This window comes from Botryllus schlosseri, chromosome 8 (assembly GCF_051294905.1).
Source record: "Botryllus schlosseri isolate E-star chromosome 8, Bs_hap1, whole genome shotgun sequence".
NCBI classification, from domain to species: domain Eukaryota; kingdom Metazoa; phylum Chordata; class Ascidiacea; order Stolidobranchia; family Styelidae; genus Botryllus; species Botryllus schlosseri.
The window spans coordinates 23,480,108-23,499,921 of NC_137243.1; the positions used below are offsets into that span (position 1 = coordinate 23,480,108).

The 19,814-nt window shown below is 40.2% G+C and overlaps 1 protein-coding gene across 1 annotated transcript; it reads right to left on the reverse strand.

Annotated features, from left to right (window-relative positions):
- Positions 1–4,820: 4,820 nt before the first annotated feature.
- LOC145444545 (growth hormone secretagogue receptor type 1-like) lies at positions 4,821–14,919 on the reverse strand. Its single transcript, XM_080322540.1, has 8 exons — positions 14,652–14,919; positions 14,502–14,589; positions 13,506–13,634; positions 13,322–13,451; positions 13,129–13,257; positions 9,338–9,477; positions 9,038–9,264; positions 4,821–6,209 (listed from the first exon to the last, which is right to left on the reverse strand). The coding sequence occupies exons 2-8, from the start codon at positions 14,579–14,581 to the stop codon at positions 5,959–5,961; spliced, it is 1,086 nt and encodes a 361-aa protein (XP_080178666.1). The 5' UTR covers positions 14,582–14,589; positions 14,652–14,919; the 3' UTR covers positions 4,821–5,958.
- Between the last annotated feature and the right edge of the window lie 4,895 nt (positions 14,920–19,814).

Here is a 19,814-nt window from a genome sequence, read left to right on the forward strand (position 1 = left end):
TACTTCGTATTTCTCACAGTAGACATCGAACCACGCTTTCTAGGGATTCTGACGACTGCTAAATTAGTCGATTGATGGACAGGATCACCACAGTCAAGTAACAATGAATGTCTCGGGTACAGCTGATTAAATAGACAGACGACCCTGAATTGAACTGAATGAATAAATTTTGCATTGTTACTGCATATTTACCTGCTTTATTCATCAATCATTTCAACACTGAGCAGCAGTTGCTTTATAAACCTACACCGCCTCCATTTGCTCTAATCGCCCCCTACCCCCAATTTCATAGCCAGCGCCCCCAATCATTAATTTCATTAATTTCAATTTCATCAATTCTCGCTCGCGACGCCCCCAGGGGGGCCGCTGGCGCCCACATAGGTAACCACTGTTCTATGCGCTTTTCGAGGATTATAGCGAAAGAACGTGGGAGTCCGTATACCAATCACCCCCATTATCGTAGAGCCACCACAAGCCTATACTACATTGGGATCAGACAGCATGATGAAGTATTCTATAATTATCGGATGATAATGGATATTAAATACTACTATTGATGAGTCAGCTTGGCGATCGCGATCAAAGACGGTGGCAGTGCACTTGTTAAGTGTGCAATCGCAATGAACTTTACCGAGTCACCGGAAGCCTTCACTGTTGACATATAAGACCACTACAGTTGTAAAAAGAATTGGTGACGAAAATTTGAGACGCGCAACGCCTGACACTCCGAATCGCCATGCTTGATGGTCGACGTGATTTCACGAGCATACGCAAAGACATTGTAGTAGGCTTACTCAATAAAGTTAGGCTATAGCAGAAGTTCTCAAAATCGTACTGATTTAGGAACAACAACAACAACAACCGGAGAGAGAGAGAGAGAGACATGATATACTTTTTCGCCTGCACCATCGAGATGCTTTGACGACGGAGTTGCGATACGGCCCCATGAGGTCATCTAGTCTGCGCCCCCGTTCTTTTTTTCTCCTCCATGCTATCCGTGATTGCTGAGCGCCTAGCAGGATAGCTGCGGATACCATTTTTCGAGTCTCTGGTATGACCCGGCCGGGAATCGAACCCACGACGTACCGCTCGAGAAGCCGGACGCATAACCATTACACTATCTCGCTCGGACCCCATAAAAGTGCCGAGCACAGCCAGCAATGGAGTCGAGATAAACAAGCCTTAATGTAGTTTTATTCTTCATTACGAAGCCTTAATATTACGTTCAAATTCGTATAGCTTTTATTCGTGAATGTTTGAGGCAAATTTATCTCCCTCGAGACCAATCGCTGTGAATTGTAGTGACAGTTATCGTACTTGTGATTCCAGGACTCAATGATAACTATACAGCACCAAGCATAATCTGATTGAAACTCACCACATCCAAAATCAGTATGAATTTTTAACCCGGATCGTTATCCGCCAGCACAGGAAGCGAGCATTATGGTTAATCAGTAGCGCAATTGTTTAGAAGTGTATTGAAATGCTAAACACCTTGTTCCGATAGAAGTTCATAGGATAAATCACCAATGTACTACATAGAAAATATTAAGTTGTCTTTAGGGGTGCTTCAAAACACAGCATAACCATAACATCATCCTATGACAGTATAGCATCCGCAGCATACATCTTTGTGAAAGTAGCAGAAAAATCGAAACTCAATTAAAATACTATTAGAATGCCACAATAATATATTTATTGTTGTAATCCTATATGAGGACACCAACTATAGCAATGTCCTACTGAAATCTCAAAACACTTGATATAGGTCTTCGAACCTCGGATCATCACCCGCTTCACACTTGGAATCGCATCAAGCTATATACCCATGCAGCAAGAGTCGCTTTTAATCAACAACATCTCTATCTATACTATCTGTTTGTCGCTGGATTCCTTCATTTCATTTGTCATTTATGCCAATACTTCTTCCAGCTCATCTGCTGTTATCGTGGGCGAGTGCGTAATTGTCCTTCGTCGGATGACTGCCCACGCGTCCGCCTACGAGTACTTTTATACACAACCCCGTGCGTTGGCGATATTATTTGCATACTGGATTTCTTCTCTGTTGTTTTTTGTGCTGCTCAACACTTGCGTCAACTGATTTGGTGACATTTCCAACTGCTTGAAATGGTACACCATATCTAGTGGTTGTCGGTGTGTTGATGTACACAAGCACAGCACGGCGCATCAAGCCATTGAAAGCTGATTTCTGCACAAAATAAAAAGAATACAACGTATATTTACCGTCAATCAGGGCAATTTCTGCGATATGACACGTATTATGTATGACGTGAACTCCGTCGAACCCTGTAACTGACTCAGAAAACGATTATGGAATTCTTTCCCGCTAAGAACCCTTGCTCTGCACAATCAACCACGTGACAGAAATCCTACAGAAGGCCTATATTATATTACATTTGACTGTGTGTAAGATCCACCGTAGGACCACCAAACTATATATTACGCTTTTCGCAATGTCGAGATTAGAATATACGGTATACAGCATACATACATGCTTCTAATGCACTATGTGGGTCTACTAATATCCGTGAAAACAAAATTCGAAAACAAATCTTTTGTAGTCTTAACTACGGCCTTATATCACAATTAGAGAGCGGCCAATTATACTATGATATGATGCTATGTCGCAAGGCATCCGTGATGACGTTCTGGAAGACAGCTGTCTATTTTATCGCCTCCTTCAATAAGCATGGACTATAGCGCCTACCCTTGCAACACAATAAATCCTCTAACGCTCTTCAAATTCAGTCACACATTCGATTTCCGTGGCTATAGGCTATTTCTTCAGAACCTGAATATTGAATATTAGGTATCATCATACTGTATATCTTGAAGGGTTTTCTCATAGCGAACAAAAGTTTTAATTCCTAAACTTCGGTATTTGCTGTTAATTGTTGGAACATGCGTGAATGCACTCGTGAAAATTGTTGGTCGGGGTCATTCTTCGAAATCAGTTTTATTCGATTTGTTTGTTTTCATACAGATCACTTATGGTTTCGAAAGTGGCTCTGATATAGGGCTTTGGTACCCCTACGCTAGTATATACAATACATCACATTGTGCTGTATTCAATTTCTCTAAGTCGGCGCTATTGTAATTTATATGCGGGTGATTTATCGTTTAATTAGAATTCGGTAATTATGAACTCGGCAATTGATCTGATATCAAGAACCTGGTATAATCAATAATATTGTAGTTATTGAAGACAGCTTATGTGCACTAATACACCCATACGCACACAATTCCAATTTGATATTTTTTACGGAGCTCATCATTTTCCTCCGTGGTTCGCCTCTGTACTGTAGGGAAGACATTACAAAACGTATTACTATATTTAAATAATATAATCAACTCGCAACGAATCGCGCACGGCGCGAAGGAAAATTTCAAGATGAATTAAAATCTGTCGAAAACTTGGGATTCAATTCGTAACTTCAATTTGCATGTTGACAGCAGCCAACAAACACTAACTGAATTACGTGTCGACGCTGCAGCAGGTTGGCCACCCCTGCTATAGTTGCTTCGAAACTTCTCATCTCATTGGCAATTGCCTAGTGCTAGGGTGATGTCCAGAGTTATCACCTAGATTTAATATCAAACTACACATAGCAATTACAATTGAATAGTATATTCATATTGAAATGAACCCGAATATTTTCGGCTGACACTCGTCAGGAGTAATCGTCAGCAACTAGTAGCAATTAATATTACCCGAAGCTAAATCTTTCGAGGCGCAACAAAATAGGTATTTAATCCATTTCATCGGGAATATTCATGTACAACGTCAGCGTAGGCAATGTGCATATATTTTCGTGCTTTTCAACCATTCTCTTTGCCCATATGCGGAATATTACATGCTGCTCGCGTCATGGTTGGTCATACAATTGTTGGTATACAAAATTTTCTCCAATTCTTTATTAGTGCTGACGATTACCCCTGACGATTATGTATCAATATGAAAAAGTTTTACTCCACGAAACAATTGAATAAAAAACGACTAATAATGGGCTTGTGGTCGTCTATAGATCAGTGTTTCTCAAACTTTTCCGATCCCGTAACGCTGATTTGTTTTTTCAACACTGCGTATACCGCTCGGCTCCTGAATGACTTATATTGCTTAATGGTATGCATTAGTTACGGATGTTACTATACTATAACACCAATGCCAATAGCTAGGAAACACAATCCAGTGTCATAGATGCAACTTTTTCTTATTTAGAAGCTTGTCCATCCGGGGTATGATATGACTCACGGGACATCGACGATCCACATGCTATAATTGGCTTAATGGCCATGCCGAGAAACCTTCCTCGTACACCCATGTCGATGCAGAGATCGGAATATTTTTCCATGGCACAACTCCGGTTGAGCGTGTAGGGTTTTCGTCTAAGCCGTTGTTACTACCTCACAACTACATTAACTGAAGCAACGTGAAAACTATATCATTATTTGTCTTCAAACAGGACACTGTCGGCGAAATGCACACCAGCGAATTGGCCATCATGGCAGTAGTCTCTGTGAACGATGCCAAGTGCCCGAAACGTTAGAGCACATCTTTTATTGCGTGCACGCGTCACCGATCCCAAAGATGTTCTCTACTCGGGGCGTGTAACCTGCAACATCTTCCTACGGATCTTAATGTACTACTGAGCAATCCTTTAACGGTACACCCAATAAAAGATAATGTGATATTTACCAGAAGGGGAATATAACCCCCTATCAACCCCCCCCAATAAGGTCTGGCACACAAAGCCCTAGTTTCTGAGCGACAAAATACTCCAAATCTGTAAGCCCGCGAGGAACCCATATTTTCGCTTTGTTCTAAAAACCAAAATGTACACTAAAAGAAACATGGAAATATATACACATCTGACACATTACTATAGTATAGAATCTATGCTATAGATGGTTGGTGTACAAAATGAACAGTGCGCCAACAGAGTGTTACCAGAACAAAAGCATTGAATTCTACGTTTCACGGAACACTAAAACATTACAATGAATATTTATTGCAAATTCGTGCGTCTTCTGCCGTTCCCATTCAGATACCAGCCCGGAAATAACCTTGGAAAGTGCCATCGTATTATTCGGTAAAGATGCAACACCATGACGCCAATTGCTCAGTGGCAATTGCTTTAAATAATGAAGGTATAGAATTGGCATTTCAAAAGGACGAGGTTTCGACTTCGAAGCCCAACCTCCCCTACGCACGCCGTGCACATGACGTATCAATACGATAGCCATACTTCGATTACTGTTCGGACCTAGTTACACCTAACAACAGTAGTAAAGACGGACGTATCATCACAAATCATTTACATGAGGTACGTTTATGTCTAGACCTGTAGATATGGTTGCATTTAAAACAAAAATAAATTAAAAACAAACATGTTTGAAACAGGGCCCTTGTTTGAAACATGTTTTGCATTGTATTTTAAGCCCTGATGTCACGAATATTCAACTGTGACGTCATAGCGGATTGACATTGACAATTGAATATATTGGGTAAATATAGCTTCTTTGCAGAAATATCAACGCACTATAACTGTTGAACCGACAATTTTGGAGGTTCCAACAATGCCATATAGTATACGTCTGCTATATCGCGTGGTATTTGTCTGTAGGCTCGTTCGACATGTTTTTTTGGGAAAGTATATTTACACAATTATGGCATACTTTTAAAACTTTAGAAAACACAACTTTTTCAAAGGCCTTTGTTTAAAACACTGATCAAACATATTTCAATCAAAGTGTTTTTAAGCAACCTTGCCCGTAGAGAACCGCTGAGACTATGGTTCATTGAAATCATTGGACAACACTGGTAAGAATTACTGTTTTAGGTACTATGTGTTTACATTCGATATTGTGACCGTTGTCGCAAAATTTCACTTGCTTCCGATTCGTATTTCTTTGGTAGAGTCGCAGACTTATTTTCTTTCAGTTACTGGTACCGTGCAACACTGTCGGCGTTAGCGATGCCCCATTTCCTTGCGTTGCAGCGTTTCCGAAAATCCCGCGCAGGAATGCCTTTGTGTGCTTGCGCATTTTAGTCGAGCCGACATTGTAAAAGACGGGATTCATGCATTCGGAGAATCGCTGCATCATATACTGTGCCACCCCGAAATAATAATCGACTCTTCGCGTGTAGTTAGTGATTTCACGTTCTGCAATTGCCCAGTAGCCGTACGCTACAAGAATATAACAACGAACGGTCGTAAGATGGAGATGATGCATTGAAGTGAAAATGGCACTACGGCATGGCAACACGGGTCATGGCATCAGGGAGATATATTCAAAATTAATTCCATGTCTAGCCTATTTATTCCTCTATATTATTGAAGGGGATGCGTCACTGATTTTGAAATTTCTTCAAATTTCTTCAGTTCAGTGGAAAGGCTGAGATGGAGACAAAATTTTATGAAGGAAGACTAGACATCAAAAAGTACAGGGATTTCACAATGAACAATACAAAATCTTGTAGAGAGCACACTCTAGTTCAGTGGTTCTCAACCTTTTTGGCTTCGGGGACCCCTTTTGACCGTCACGGACCCTCGCGGACCCCCTCAAGTTTTAGTACAATTTTAGCTTTGTTATGGTGCAACCTTCATCTGTCTTGTGCAAATATGAACTGTAGGCTTGTGATAAACAGCAAAATAATGATTTTTCTTGAAGATAACATCATACTATTTATGTAGAAATTGGTGGACTTTTATTATTTCAAAGCTAATTTTGCTGCTGTATTTCTTGAAGTACGTGGTCGTGTCTTGAAAATCCGCAGCTTCGTTTTGATATGAACGAGGAGTGCCGAAAACCATTTCCGCTAAGATAGATGGAGACTAATGCAATATTAACGCATAACGCTTCCGACGATACTTTTGGTGTGATCGCAACATTTATGGCACCAAAACTAAGAAACACATATTTTATAAACATATCACGTCCAGCATCTAGCGCAGGGACGGGCAACATACGGACCGCTGGCCGGATTTGGCCTGCAACGGCATTTTGATCGGCCCGCAGAGAGTTTCTACCGTCAACGTGAAATCCTAATCAAAAAGTATGAACAAATTGTATGCTCCAAAGAATGGATCCAAGTTTTCCAACCAGAGAAAGACTGTCATGAAACGATTTGTTCTGTTCGGGTTTACATATATATTTACGAGCCAACATCTTCAACCAGCATGAACAATTGAACATTAACAAGACAGGCTGCATACCAATATAACTGTGATATGAATTTCAGGGTTGGAGCGTAATGCTTTGATCGCAACAAAACACTCCTTGTTCATCAAAAAATCAGCCTTGTCGATAGGGCATCCGCAATAAGAATGCTCAAAATCTGATAGCTGAGCTTTAAGAGCAGGTATATCATTGTCCGCTTCATGACGAGTGTCAGCCGAAAATTTTCGGGTTCATATCAATATGAATATGCTATTCAATTGTATATTAAAGTTCTGTACCTCCAAGAAGTTGTTCCCTGCATTGGGACAAATTATGGAAATACTTCGGAAATTTGTATTTCAAACGACTGTTCACTAATTTGATGAGACTGCTAACTTCAAATCGAAAAGGTTTCGCAGACATTACGAAGTCAACCTGATTGACGTTACTATCTCCATATTTTTATTTTTTCCACAAACCCCAACAAAAAAAAACATTTTGATGATATGAGTCATGAGGTTTTAGCAGTTGTGGTGCGAAACTGCCTCATGCTTTCTCAAATTAAAAAATAGAATAAAAATTATGTTATCAACCATTTTTAAACTGTAGAGGTCTCGCGGACCCCCTGAAACTGCTTCGCGGACCCCCAGGAGTCCACGGACCCCCGGTTGAGAACCGCTGCTCTAGTTCTTGTAGCTACCCATCAGAATTCAACTATGAGATGATATTTTCTGTCCGTACAACGAGTTCAAATTCTTTGGAACAGTTGTTCTCAACCGTTTTTTCTTCGCGGACGCCTTTTGGATCGTCACGGATCCCCTAAAGCTATCGTTCAAAATCAGCTCGATTGCCGCGTAAACGTCATCTGTCTCGTGCAAATAGTTGTAGGCTAGTGATAAACGGCCACAAAATGACTTTTCTTGAAAACGCTATGTGTAGAAATTGGGTAGACTTTTGTTATTTCGAAGTGAATTTTGCAACTGTATTTATTGTCTTGAAAATCCGCATCTTCGATTTGAAATGAACGAGTGCTGGAAATCCATTTCCACAAAGATATGTTGGTCGCGAATGTAATATGAACGCGTAACGGTTTCGACGACAGTTATTGATGTGAGTTTTTAATAAAAATATCACGCCCAGCCTAGTGATTTCTATCTAGCATCTTATCTTGAAGTTATTTAGTGGAGAAAATGGATTCCGTGGCGAGGTTTCAATTTCTTCATTGAGAAAAATTAGGAAAATAATTCAGGAATTTCTATTTCAAACGACTGTTACTAAGTTGCTTAGACTGGCAACTCCAAATACAAAATGTTTTGCAAAACATTTAGAAGTCACCCTGTTTCACATATCTCCAACATTTCATTATTCCAAAAACCTCAACAAAACATCTTTCAACAGCAATATGTTTACATTGTCAGGCTATTGGAAAGTTGACGATTAAAATGAATTTGCACAGTCCGATATTTCATCTCAGACGACTATTTTAATGATGTGAGTCCTAAAGTCTTCACAATTATGAAGCGAAACTGTCTCATGCCTTTCCTAACTAAAAAAAAAATAAAAATTTGGTTATCAATCATTTTATAAATTTCGAGGTTTTGCGGACCCCCGGTTCAGAACCATTGCGTTAGAAAGCTAGAAAGCAGTACGTTGAATTGTGTATATCTCTACTCTATATAGTTTCCTTCAGCTCGAATTGGATAGCATAATTGACAACCACATTAAGTGTATCCTTGTGAAATATACTCAAGCATCACGGTAAACGAAATGAACGTGTCTAACAAATCTGGGATATCTTTCCATGCATGATATCGTTAAATGCAATTAGAAATGCTAACAATTGCAAGACACTTACCGACGAACGGAATGTAGGCGAATAGGAAGGAAGCAACTATGAGCGTTAGCTGCAATATCGCTTGTTTCTCTTTTCTTTTCTGTCTTTCGTTTCGTTTAGCAACCGATGAATGCGTCGCCGCAAAGACTTGTAGACAGCTGAGTATGGAGACGAACAGAATAAACACCATCGGAACGAGTAAGAACATGGTGAACCCGGTCTTCTGGTACAGAATGAAGCTTTTAAACCTGTTAATTCGGAAACGCGATATAATTGTGTTTTATGAGCAGAATGTAGGGTGAACCATTTTATTGAATTCACCATTCTTTCAGCAGTGTACACGACGGCCATTTAGCGTCAGGGGCATCGCTTTGCCGGTCCCTTTTCCTCGCACCGCACCAAATGTAAAAAGGTACAAAGCTGCAGGTGAAAGTGACAATCCAGATAATCAGAACGCATACCTGAATTTTTATGAATACATTAATCATAATCGCGCAAGAATATAACTGCATACTTAAGATCCTAGCCAATGATATTCTGTGTGTGTTCATCTGATGTGTTATAAGCTACTCGTACCATATCGTTGAATTGTACCATTCCGTACTGCAAAACACATGTTCAATATTGTAAGTGTTACAGTCGGCTTTATCTTAATTCGGGTACTTTGGTTATCAGTGTTTTGGGCGAATTAAGCGGGAAAACAATTTCTCTGTTCAGAGTCACGCATAGAGGCAAACAAATCATAAAACATACTATGTACTGTTGCGTAATAAATGAATTGCGCAAATGCACATGCACGTGCGCTATAATGCAATTGGCACTAACCGCATGAAACGCTCAAGAGTCATATATCTTCAAGTTAATTGTACCAAACTGTTCAACAAACGCTGTGTACTGCATTATTGTGTAACACACACATCGGGTTATAAAAAATACGAAAATTCTTCAAATACAATACTAAACCATACAAGAAGTGCTGAAATAGTGTTTTCTGAAGGATACCAAATGTGCAAATCCGTTGTGCAAAATGGACGCAATTTTACTGAGACTATATTTAAGCACGTCCCGCTTGGTTCCATTTCACTTCAAACGTTTTTGAAGCCAAGCTATTTACTTTCTACCTTTTATTAAGTAAGGATTAGTGTTTAGATCTATACCGGCCTCGTGCATCTCGGTAGCAAAATATGCTTTCAAATATTGCACCCATAAGTTTGTATCTCGAATGTCGGCAATGATTCATCATTCCAATTTCGGAAATTGTCACCGACGATTGATTAGGTCTAGTCTACGTCCAGTGGTTCCCAACCCTTTTGTCTTCATTCCTCACTTCAGATTTATTCCGAGTCTTCATTCCCCACCACCAAAAACTATCGTCATAGTTCCTTTTGGCTTTTGTCATTACGGAGCAGCTATTGGCTTGTTTGAGTACACAAGACACACAACCACACCAATACGCAAGACAATCGCCTATAACTGCGACATAAAACGTATTGTGAACCAATACTGGTAACCCGCAAAATTTAGCGAAAGCGTTATATCACGTCATACTGATCGTGCTTGATGCGTTTGTAACGCCATCATTGGTTATCCAGACCTAAAATGGATTTTTCTTAACAACTTACTCTATAATTTTCGATACATACATTCCAGAGTAGTTAACTGGTAATGGTAATCGCGCATGTGTCTCTGTAAATGAGTTGACTATCCTCCATATAACCTTTAACAAATGCGTCTATTCTCCCCCAGAAACCATTGAATTCCCTATCAGTGGCAAATTCCCCACAGGTTGGGAACCATTGGTCTACGATGTCTCCACCATAGGCACTTGTCCAAACATGCTGCCGAGTCATGTTCAAATAGTTTGATTTCTACTTCTACATCGAGTAATACTTGTGACAAAACAACAGGCTATTCCTTAGCAGTTTCTTTCTGGTTTCCCCATAGCAATAAATGTACCATCTCATCATGTAGCGTTCAAGTTAGAGATACTGAATGAATTCGTAAATTCATTCGCTTGTTACATTAAATCAGGGGAATGCAATAATTTTTCTCGGCGGGCCAACTGATAAGAAAAAAAAGTGTGCGGGCCGAAACAAAAGTTAAGACTAAATTCTGCGGTGAGCAGTATATTTGTGAATTGAAATCAGTGAGTTACATATTGAATGCATGGTACTAAGTGGAAATGTTAATACTAGGCTGCGAGCCTAGCTCTGCAGATTGGTAAAATACGGTTGATACCGCTAGCCGGTATGCATTGGCCGAGTGTATATGAATTTCACTGCATGATTTTGTCATATTGCCGATCAAATCATATTCCTAACACGGAGGCCTGCTAGGTGCTCATTATTAAAAAGACCGGCTCACCGCTGACTTCAGTGAATTTAGTGCTCCGAATCTTTCTGAAATTGGCTTAACATTGCTTGAAATAATATTATCTGTGAGTGTAGATGACCCCTAATCACCCACACTGATTGCATCAGTTTATACGAATAAGGATTCGGAAAAGTATGCCGTAACGATTTAAGTTCAAGCACAGACCTAGTATCAAACAAGATTTGAACTTTAATACAGAAACCGTGAGTTGTTACTTAGCTATTCAATTGCTACGACATATGTGCTATATTGCCTTTATTTTGAACCTGGATTACCTATACGGCGTATCAGTGTTGGGATGACTCGAGTCATGACTTGACTCGAGTCAGACTCGAGTCACCTTTTTCGTATGACTTGACTTGACTCGAGTCACTTTGCTAAAATGACTTGACTTGACTTGACTCGGCGTATCAAAAATGTTGATTGACTCGTGACTCGGAGCAAATTCACGAGTCAATTTCAAGTCATCAAGTAATCGGTGTCGATAAAAATCACTATATCTCACGTATGTCGAATTGTTCACGAAACGCTGCTGTAACCCGCGAGAGCGACCAATCATTCAATGATCGTGCGTTTTACTGAGCCTCCATTGTTTTCTCACTCTCACAAATATATTAGCCGCAAACGAAGTCGAAGCTTACAGCTTATTTTGTTGTAAACTAGCATAGTAAAGTAATTTGATAGAAAAATGTATATTTCTCTTCTCTGTTCTTACCTTAACCAACCTCTTGTTTTATTGAAATTGAATTCGAATATAGCTTACATATAGTCCCCACCAATTGGCGCAGGCTCGAATTGTATCATATCAATTTGTAAATAGGTAATTTATTGCATCCTATCAATTCGTTTCTCTATTCTCTATTTTGGAAGGTGACTATAAACTGAGGGTATGCAATTACTTACGTAGTTTAGTAGTTCTACGTAGCCTATATGTGAGCGATTCAGCGCCTTTAACTCTATATTAGTTCATCATCGGTAGAAAATCAATGTCCACTCAACCTGCATTTCAGACAGCTAGCAAAATGCAATGACGTAATCATGCTTATATACTTGGAAAAGGCAACTTGACTTGAATTGTGACTTGACTCGTGACTTGCCTTGACTTGATTCGACTTGACTCGAGTCACCTCCAAAAATCGAGTGACTTGACTTGACTCGAGTCACCTTCGAAAATCGATTGACTTGACTTGACTCGAGTCAAAATGCGCAATGACTCGAAATGACTCGTGACTCGAAGGTAGTGACTTGATCCCAACACTGCGGCGTATACGTAGGTGACGTAAACACGATGCATAAATAAACCAGACGCAGTTCCGGTTCAGTTTGTAAAGCCTTAAACTTTTGCCCACACATTAAGCATGAATTTATATTCTAAATTCCAAGCAATTTTTCGCGGGCCGGATCGCTGGACTGAATTCCAATCAACAGTATATGCAGCCAATTTGACACCGGGTCTGCTTACGAATGTTTCTCGGAACAAAAGTTCAAAAGAACAGACGTATAGCATATGAATAATAAAGAAACGGTGTTAAGAACGGCAGGAAATCATAAAGATACAATTAACGATTCCAATCTCACGTCTACGACGACACCTAACTTATCTTGTTCTATCACTCCTTCGTTATTAGTCGTTGATTCCTTCAATGCACGCTGACCGTGTCTTTTGGAAAGAACGAGAAAACATTGAACTAATTCTAGCTTCGAAGTGCCCTGTAACAATGTAGTAATTGGTCACTCACGATCCCGATTCCATCACGAATTCTCGCAAACAAATGTGGACTCCGAATCGACATCAAACGAAATATTGCAAAAGCAACGATGTGCAAAGAGGTAGCAAACGATGTCATGATATCACCAGCCCAGTAAAGCTGCGTAAATCGCAGAAAAGTAGTTACTATATGTCGAAATTATCATTATGCAGTTTTCCTATACTTTGCAAAAGAAATTGGGCAGCGGCCAATCATCAAAGCCGAGAGTTCGTCGATACCACCATAACGGGCTTATCATGGCCGAAAACAGATCGGATACGCAGAGCGAGAAGATAAAATACACGAATAGGTTCCTGAAAACAGATTGCTAGCGGATTACGTGATATGGCTCCTGCAAAAACACCGACCTTAATGCTTTGTATTTCAAGATCGTCGCCATCGTCACCGTGTTCGAAATCACTCCAATTACTAACATAGTGAAGGTAATGACAGCAGTTATCCACACTGTGACTTCGTCAAATGGTCGTTGATAGGATCTAAATATCTCATGTAAATCAATATTGCTTTAAAACTTACAATGACAGGACGGCATCAATTAGAGAATATCACTAGATCTCTACGCATCAATTTTGATTTCAGACACCACGTCCTTTAATATATTCGGTGTTAAAATGGCTTATGTGTCCTTTGCTTTCAATGTTTCCATGTATGTGTCACCACTTATTGGATCATAAATATGATGAGTTATCCCGAGGATCGTCAGCGAAACCAACAATCGTAAATAAAATGGAAGCTTTCATCGCACACAAAGCAGTTTATGCTGATGGGGAATCTAAAGAAGTACAATATCCTATTGTTGATATCGACGTTGGAAATATTTTTGAAATTAGCCTACTCGTGAATGAGCTCAAACATAACTTTAATTGAGAGATCTATCGACTGCTACGGGCGTATATTAATCTGGAATACTCTACCACAACATGCTTGTGAATTGCCGTATAATAGATTGGAAAAAGGCATACTTGACCACCGCTTATCGTCGTCTCAACACCTGTGCCTTGCCCCACCAGGCATTGTTTCATTGACTTGCTACTATCCTTTAACTTGGATAATTCTTTTGTTTCCACTAACATCCGTTACAGCCAGATTGAGCAGAGATCATGTAATATCTGATGCGGGTGTGATAAGACTAATTGACCTCCAAGGTCGTATGTATTATTCCTAACCGATACCGAATAATCCACATGCATATTTTTCAGCATCATCACTGTTGCCATTTGTTTATTTTGCTTCTCTCGTTGAAATCGAGTCACAAGGTAAATGACATCGAGTTAATTCGGTTTTCCAAATGCAATGTCGCACTAAGAGAGTGAATACCGATATAACGTACGAAAAATACCCACTCGACTATTGTCGATGCGTCAGATGTATTCGCAGTAGCCAGAGAGAAGGTATCCTCGGAACTCCTGTTGTCGTCAGTCATATTGCTGGCTAGTGTTCAATATATTTGGATAGTAAGTAGTCAAACAATATCAAAACAAGAAAATGTATACCGATTGCTGGTCGCTGATTGCTTGCAAATTAGTGTAAGTGTTCCTCGAGGTATTCAAAGTGAGGACCACTGCTAAAACATGTTCATTACTAATAGATCACCAAGGAAGTTACGAAACATGGCTTAATCCAGATACAGTAATACAGCAAGTGTCCTACAGTGGTGCGGACATAAACAAATCTCACAGAGCACTACGATTGGGTTACTTCAGTCTTCCCACTTGATCAAAGGCAATTTATGGCACTATTTAGACTGGCTTGCCGAGCGCGAAAGTTACCGCCGTACTGATTACGGAAATATAAATCGTATTCAGATCATGGCCCCGGAACCCCCACAGTCGGCCTCGAAATTTGAATTGAGATGAAGTTTTGCATTGTGGCGCAACAATGCCGTCGACAATTAGAAACCACAGCTCCTGAGCAAGTGCGCCGGAGCGCAGCGAGAGTAAGAGTGTGACTGCTCAGTGCGCAATCGCTTCCACAACCATGACCTATATGCTTGCGGTTTGCGGTCCTCCATACCCGCTGCTGAGCTGTGGCATTATATTTCAGACGGCATTGTTGCGTCACAATACAAAACTACGTTGTAATCAAAAATTCGAGGGCAAATTTGGGCTATTTCAGGACCACGAGCAGAATAAAATTTATACTTCTGTAATCAGTACCGTGGTAGCTTTGGATTGATACCAATTTTATCAAATTTCGCGCCCGACAAGGCAGTCTAAATACTGCCGTCAATTGCCTTTGGTCAAACGAAAAAATGAAGTAACCATATCCCAATGAGCCTTGAGATTTGTTGTGTCCAAACCACTCTGCGACACTATGGTAGTACTGTTCATTGCGATGAGTTCATAACACATAAAATCGTTCTGCCCTTATTCAGAATCCTAGAAGCAAATGCATCTGACTGGAGACTTGTCTCTGTAAATTGTAAATCCAGTTATCGTTTAGTTGCGATTACAGGTACCCTATATAAACAAACCGCATTGGGCGTCAATTATACTATAAGAGGTACAGAACTTCAACATACAATTAAATAATGCATTCATGCTGAAATTAACCCACATATTCAATATATTCCGTATGAATGTATTATTCATTGGCTTGGCCAATCTGATGCTGGAATCTCGTCGCATCGTATATAATTATGAATATTTCATTCACTCTGAGCATCGCTTTTCGGCACTGGATGTGGGCATTAGGATTTAGCGGTACTTCAATTGTTTAGAAGTGTAATGTATTAATAAACATATTTTACCGAAATTATTTTATAGGGGAAGTCACCGTTATTGTATCCTGCATCAGATCATATTAATTTACCTGTGTGGAAGTATCACAAAGCATCCCCGCTCGTACGTTTTGACCGAACAGAATCGTTGTGACAATAGTCTATATTTCGAAACTCACATTAAATGACACAAATGAAAATACCACAAACATTTTTTGTCGTAATCCTATATGAGGCCACCCGTCCTCCCGAAATCCAAACACACTTGATTTTGTTGTTCACTTTTTGAAGCATCACCCAAATTACACTTGAAATTGCAACAGGCTACCCATACAGCAAGCGTCAGATAACGCTTTCATCCGCACTCAGCGCAGTTCATGTTCAACACCAGGCGGATAACGCGGCATAATGCGACCCGTGTATACGCATTGCAGGTTAATATACCAGCAATATCTGTTGTGTTCCGCCAAGAAAATGACCTTGAGAAATAACAGCGAGAAGAAGGCATGAACAGAAAAATAGACGTAATCTTAAAACAGAATAATAAAAAGAACTTGTTTTCCATATATTAATTGTAGACATGTGTATCTAGAAGTTAAGATTACCTCAATCATTACAAAACTAGCATCTTGAAACGCCATTACTCATTACTAATAGTTGTAATGACGAAAATCCAAGGTGTGATCGAAAAGCAATTAATGTGAACAGTGAACACGCCAGTTGAGTGCGTAGGCTCTGCCCTAGCATAATTATTTCAGATCAATTACCATACCTTCGCGATTCACGTTTGATGAAGCGCGGTATTCACCTATCTCATTACAAGCATGGCCTACTAGAAACAGTAGGCCATGTTCCAATATATCAAGTTCAGCATTTCGGTTGAGGTCATAGCGGGTGGAAACTGAATGAAAATTACACCTATCACGCACAAACTCAGATATATGCCTCAAGAGCATGATATTTTTCGCCGCGACTGAAAACACGATCGCCATCCTTGATCACTAAGAATACATCACAGATTCTCTCGTGGGATATATGAAATAGGTGCCGTGTGCGCTATACCAGCGGTTCTCTCCGCGACGACTATTCCGCCGAGCTGCGACGAATTTCCTGCCGCTCCGCCAGGCACATTACAATTTTATACCCTAATTTAGAGATGCAATATTTTGAAGGCTAGTCCATGGACAAAATAAATAAAACATCAAATTTTAAACTGATTCAGAACTTCGTGAGGTGACATTACGCCTGGAAACATGTTCTATTTGACTTGACGTTCAAGACGTGTCATTTGACGACATGCGAGCGACAAGTTCGAGCTGACTCGCTAAATCTCGCAGTTTGCCCGATCGTTCGTTTTTGATTCATTCATTTTGTGCAATATCAAACTGTGGCACGTCATACACCCCAATTGTATAGGGGCAGTCGTTGAACGGACCCAAAATTATTTCGCAAACGACTTAGAAAGTATATATATATTTTTTTAAACTTTATCCTACATATTTCAATTATTTCGCGCCCGGCGCGATTTAGTGTCACTAAATGTTTTGCTTATTAGGTGCCTTTCTCCAAGACATACAGATGATTGATAGAAATAGGCATTTCGTCGTCAAACATTACCGCGCTACGACGCACCCACACATGTTGAAGTTAAGACTAACATGGGACTCTGAAATGTGTGCCATAAATCGGCAGCGAGAAATCCTGAACCGGAAAGGACTTCTCTTTGTTGACCGGAAACTTCGATATATAGATGTCTAATTGTCCATAGCGCCCGAATGGCACGTGCCGAATTTCGCCGTCCTAACAATCAAGTACCCCACACGACAAATGTCATCCCACAATGAAAAATTATTTGCGGGTGAAAAATACCAATTTAGAATCTTGTCCTATTTTAGTTTAGTGCGCATGCGCGATTAAAATATCTAATCACTATATAGCAGACAGTAGGTCACGAAATAATGACATGCAACGAAGTAATTTCTTCAACACGCCCGCCCGAATATGTTCAATTACTAAATTTTCCAAGACGACTCCTCACTCAATTGTACCTGAAAATCTGATAATTATGAGAGGATAAAAACTTTATGGCAATATATATGCAATTACCAATATCCTTGACCGATTCAGTCATGAATTATAAAGAGTATTCGCGCTTGGTGCGATTTACTTAAACTGTCTGCCTGCACAAAGTAGAATGAATGTACTCACAAGAACTGGTGAAAAAATCCACCCCACTGTGAAGTCTGGGGGCGATGTCCACCAGAAGTTTGGCTTATCATCATGTGGGAGCCAGAGGCCAACGTTTTTCGGGGTGGGCTGATGAAGTGCTTTTTCGGACCTGATTTTGTGGATTGCCGGTATAGCTCAGGATTTTTCGTGCGGCGCATTTTATTCGTAGTAGCCAGAGTAGCCTACGTCTGGTGATTGTGGGCAATGAGCAAGGTAGCATGACCGTAAAATCAGATGGACGCCATCGTGAACATAATTAATCACAATCAAAACCCCGTAAATGTCACTCTCTAGCAACAAATACCAGAAAAGAAACGGTTGCATATTTACATTTTGTGTGGATTTCAATTTTTGAAAGTCCACCGGTCCGCCAAATATTTTTGGAAATTTTACCGGTCCGCGAGGTGATTCAGGTTGAGAACCACTGCGCTTGACTGTCTAGGCGCCTACCGACCTTACACTCCATATGGGCTACGCTGCTCATTTGGGCGACTCGTTTCGAATATAATCGCAGTTGCTCGGAAGCACTATCGCTGAATTATCTATATTTGAAAGAAGTTGGGCGGCGATATCGACGCTAAAGTCAGTTCCATGGAATCATACTTTAAATATTTGATGTCCGACACATGCAAAATTAACCAGCTGACCGTGAATCTTACTGCTTTGTACTGTGATCCTTATCGATATACACAATTTAAAATATAGGTTTAAAATTAAGCTGATGTCCGTGTTTCTTGATGTAGTTAATCGTCGATTCGTCGTGACTTTGTGACAGACACCGCGGATTATTGCACATTAACCTCTCTGCTGGTTCAGTTCAGTTCAATTCATTGATATATTTTCATGGTTTCGAGACAACACAAGATTACAATACAAAAGCATAGGTTGGCGTCGACGCGATATGAGATAGTATCATTAGAACAACAATCCACCATGGTCTATTTTTTTTTGAAATTTATGCAACTTTCTTAAGGAAAATGACCTACGCGTGTGGCACCACTCTTAGGCTACTACTAACATAGAATTCCTTAATAAACTGGAGCCGCAAAAGCTAAACGAGGCGATGTGAATTGACTAATGTGTGGTGACGTATTGTGTTACAGCTGCTACAACAATCCAGGATATCTGATGTCGACAATCCATCGTCCGGAGGCGGCACCTAGAACCACTGTGAAGGGCAGAAAATCTAGCGCGAACTCTTCTTCTATTTGCTGGAAATTTCGATCCAGATCGCGCCTGTGATGTATGAAAGGTCTGTCGACAGGAAACAAAATTCGTGCAGATTCCGTGAAGAGCTCATCACTGCGTTAGTAGATGGTTTCGAAACTTCGAGGTCACCGACAGTTGGCAGCCAGCCAAATGAAAAGCTCCGGTTTGATAGTTCGTCGTGGTATCTACCCACTAACGTCCCCGACAGATCCCACAATGCTGTGTTTATTGCTTGGCGAAGAAAGCGGTTGAGAAACCGGCCAATGCGAAATTCATCGTCATCCGATATCACACGGTTCATCTTTACAATAACAGGGACCGTGAATGCTTTATGCTATATCACAAAAAAGTCTCATTCCATCCTTGAACCGAACACGGATTTTGTACAATGTACAATGTACATACAGTGTTTTGGGCAATACATTCAAATTTCGTTCATATCTGTTTTATGATTCGTCTGCAATGCTATATTGCTGCAAGAAAGTCGCCAGCCGTCGAA

Bases quoted from the DNA above. Each gene is read 5' to 3' on its own strand.
- LOC145444545 (XM_080322540.1), bottom strand. From the start codon at position 14,581: ATGACTGACGACAACAGGAGTTCCGAGGATACCTTCTCTCTGGCTACT. The intron at 13,452-13,505 runs GTCGGTGTTTTT...ATCTGTTTTCAG, and splicing joins TTGAAATACAAAGCATTAAG to GAACCTATTCGTGTATTTTA. The intron at 13,258-13,321 runs GTATAGGAAAAC...CGATTTACGCAG, and splicing joins TGCCCAATTTCTTTTGCAAA to CTTTACTGGGCTGGTGATAT.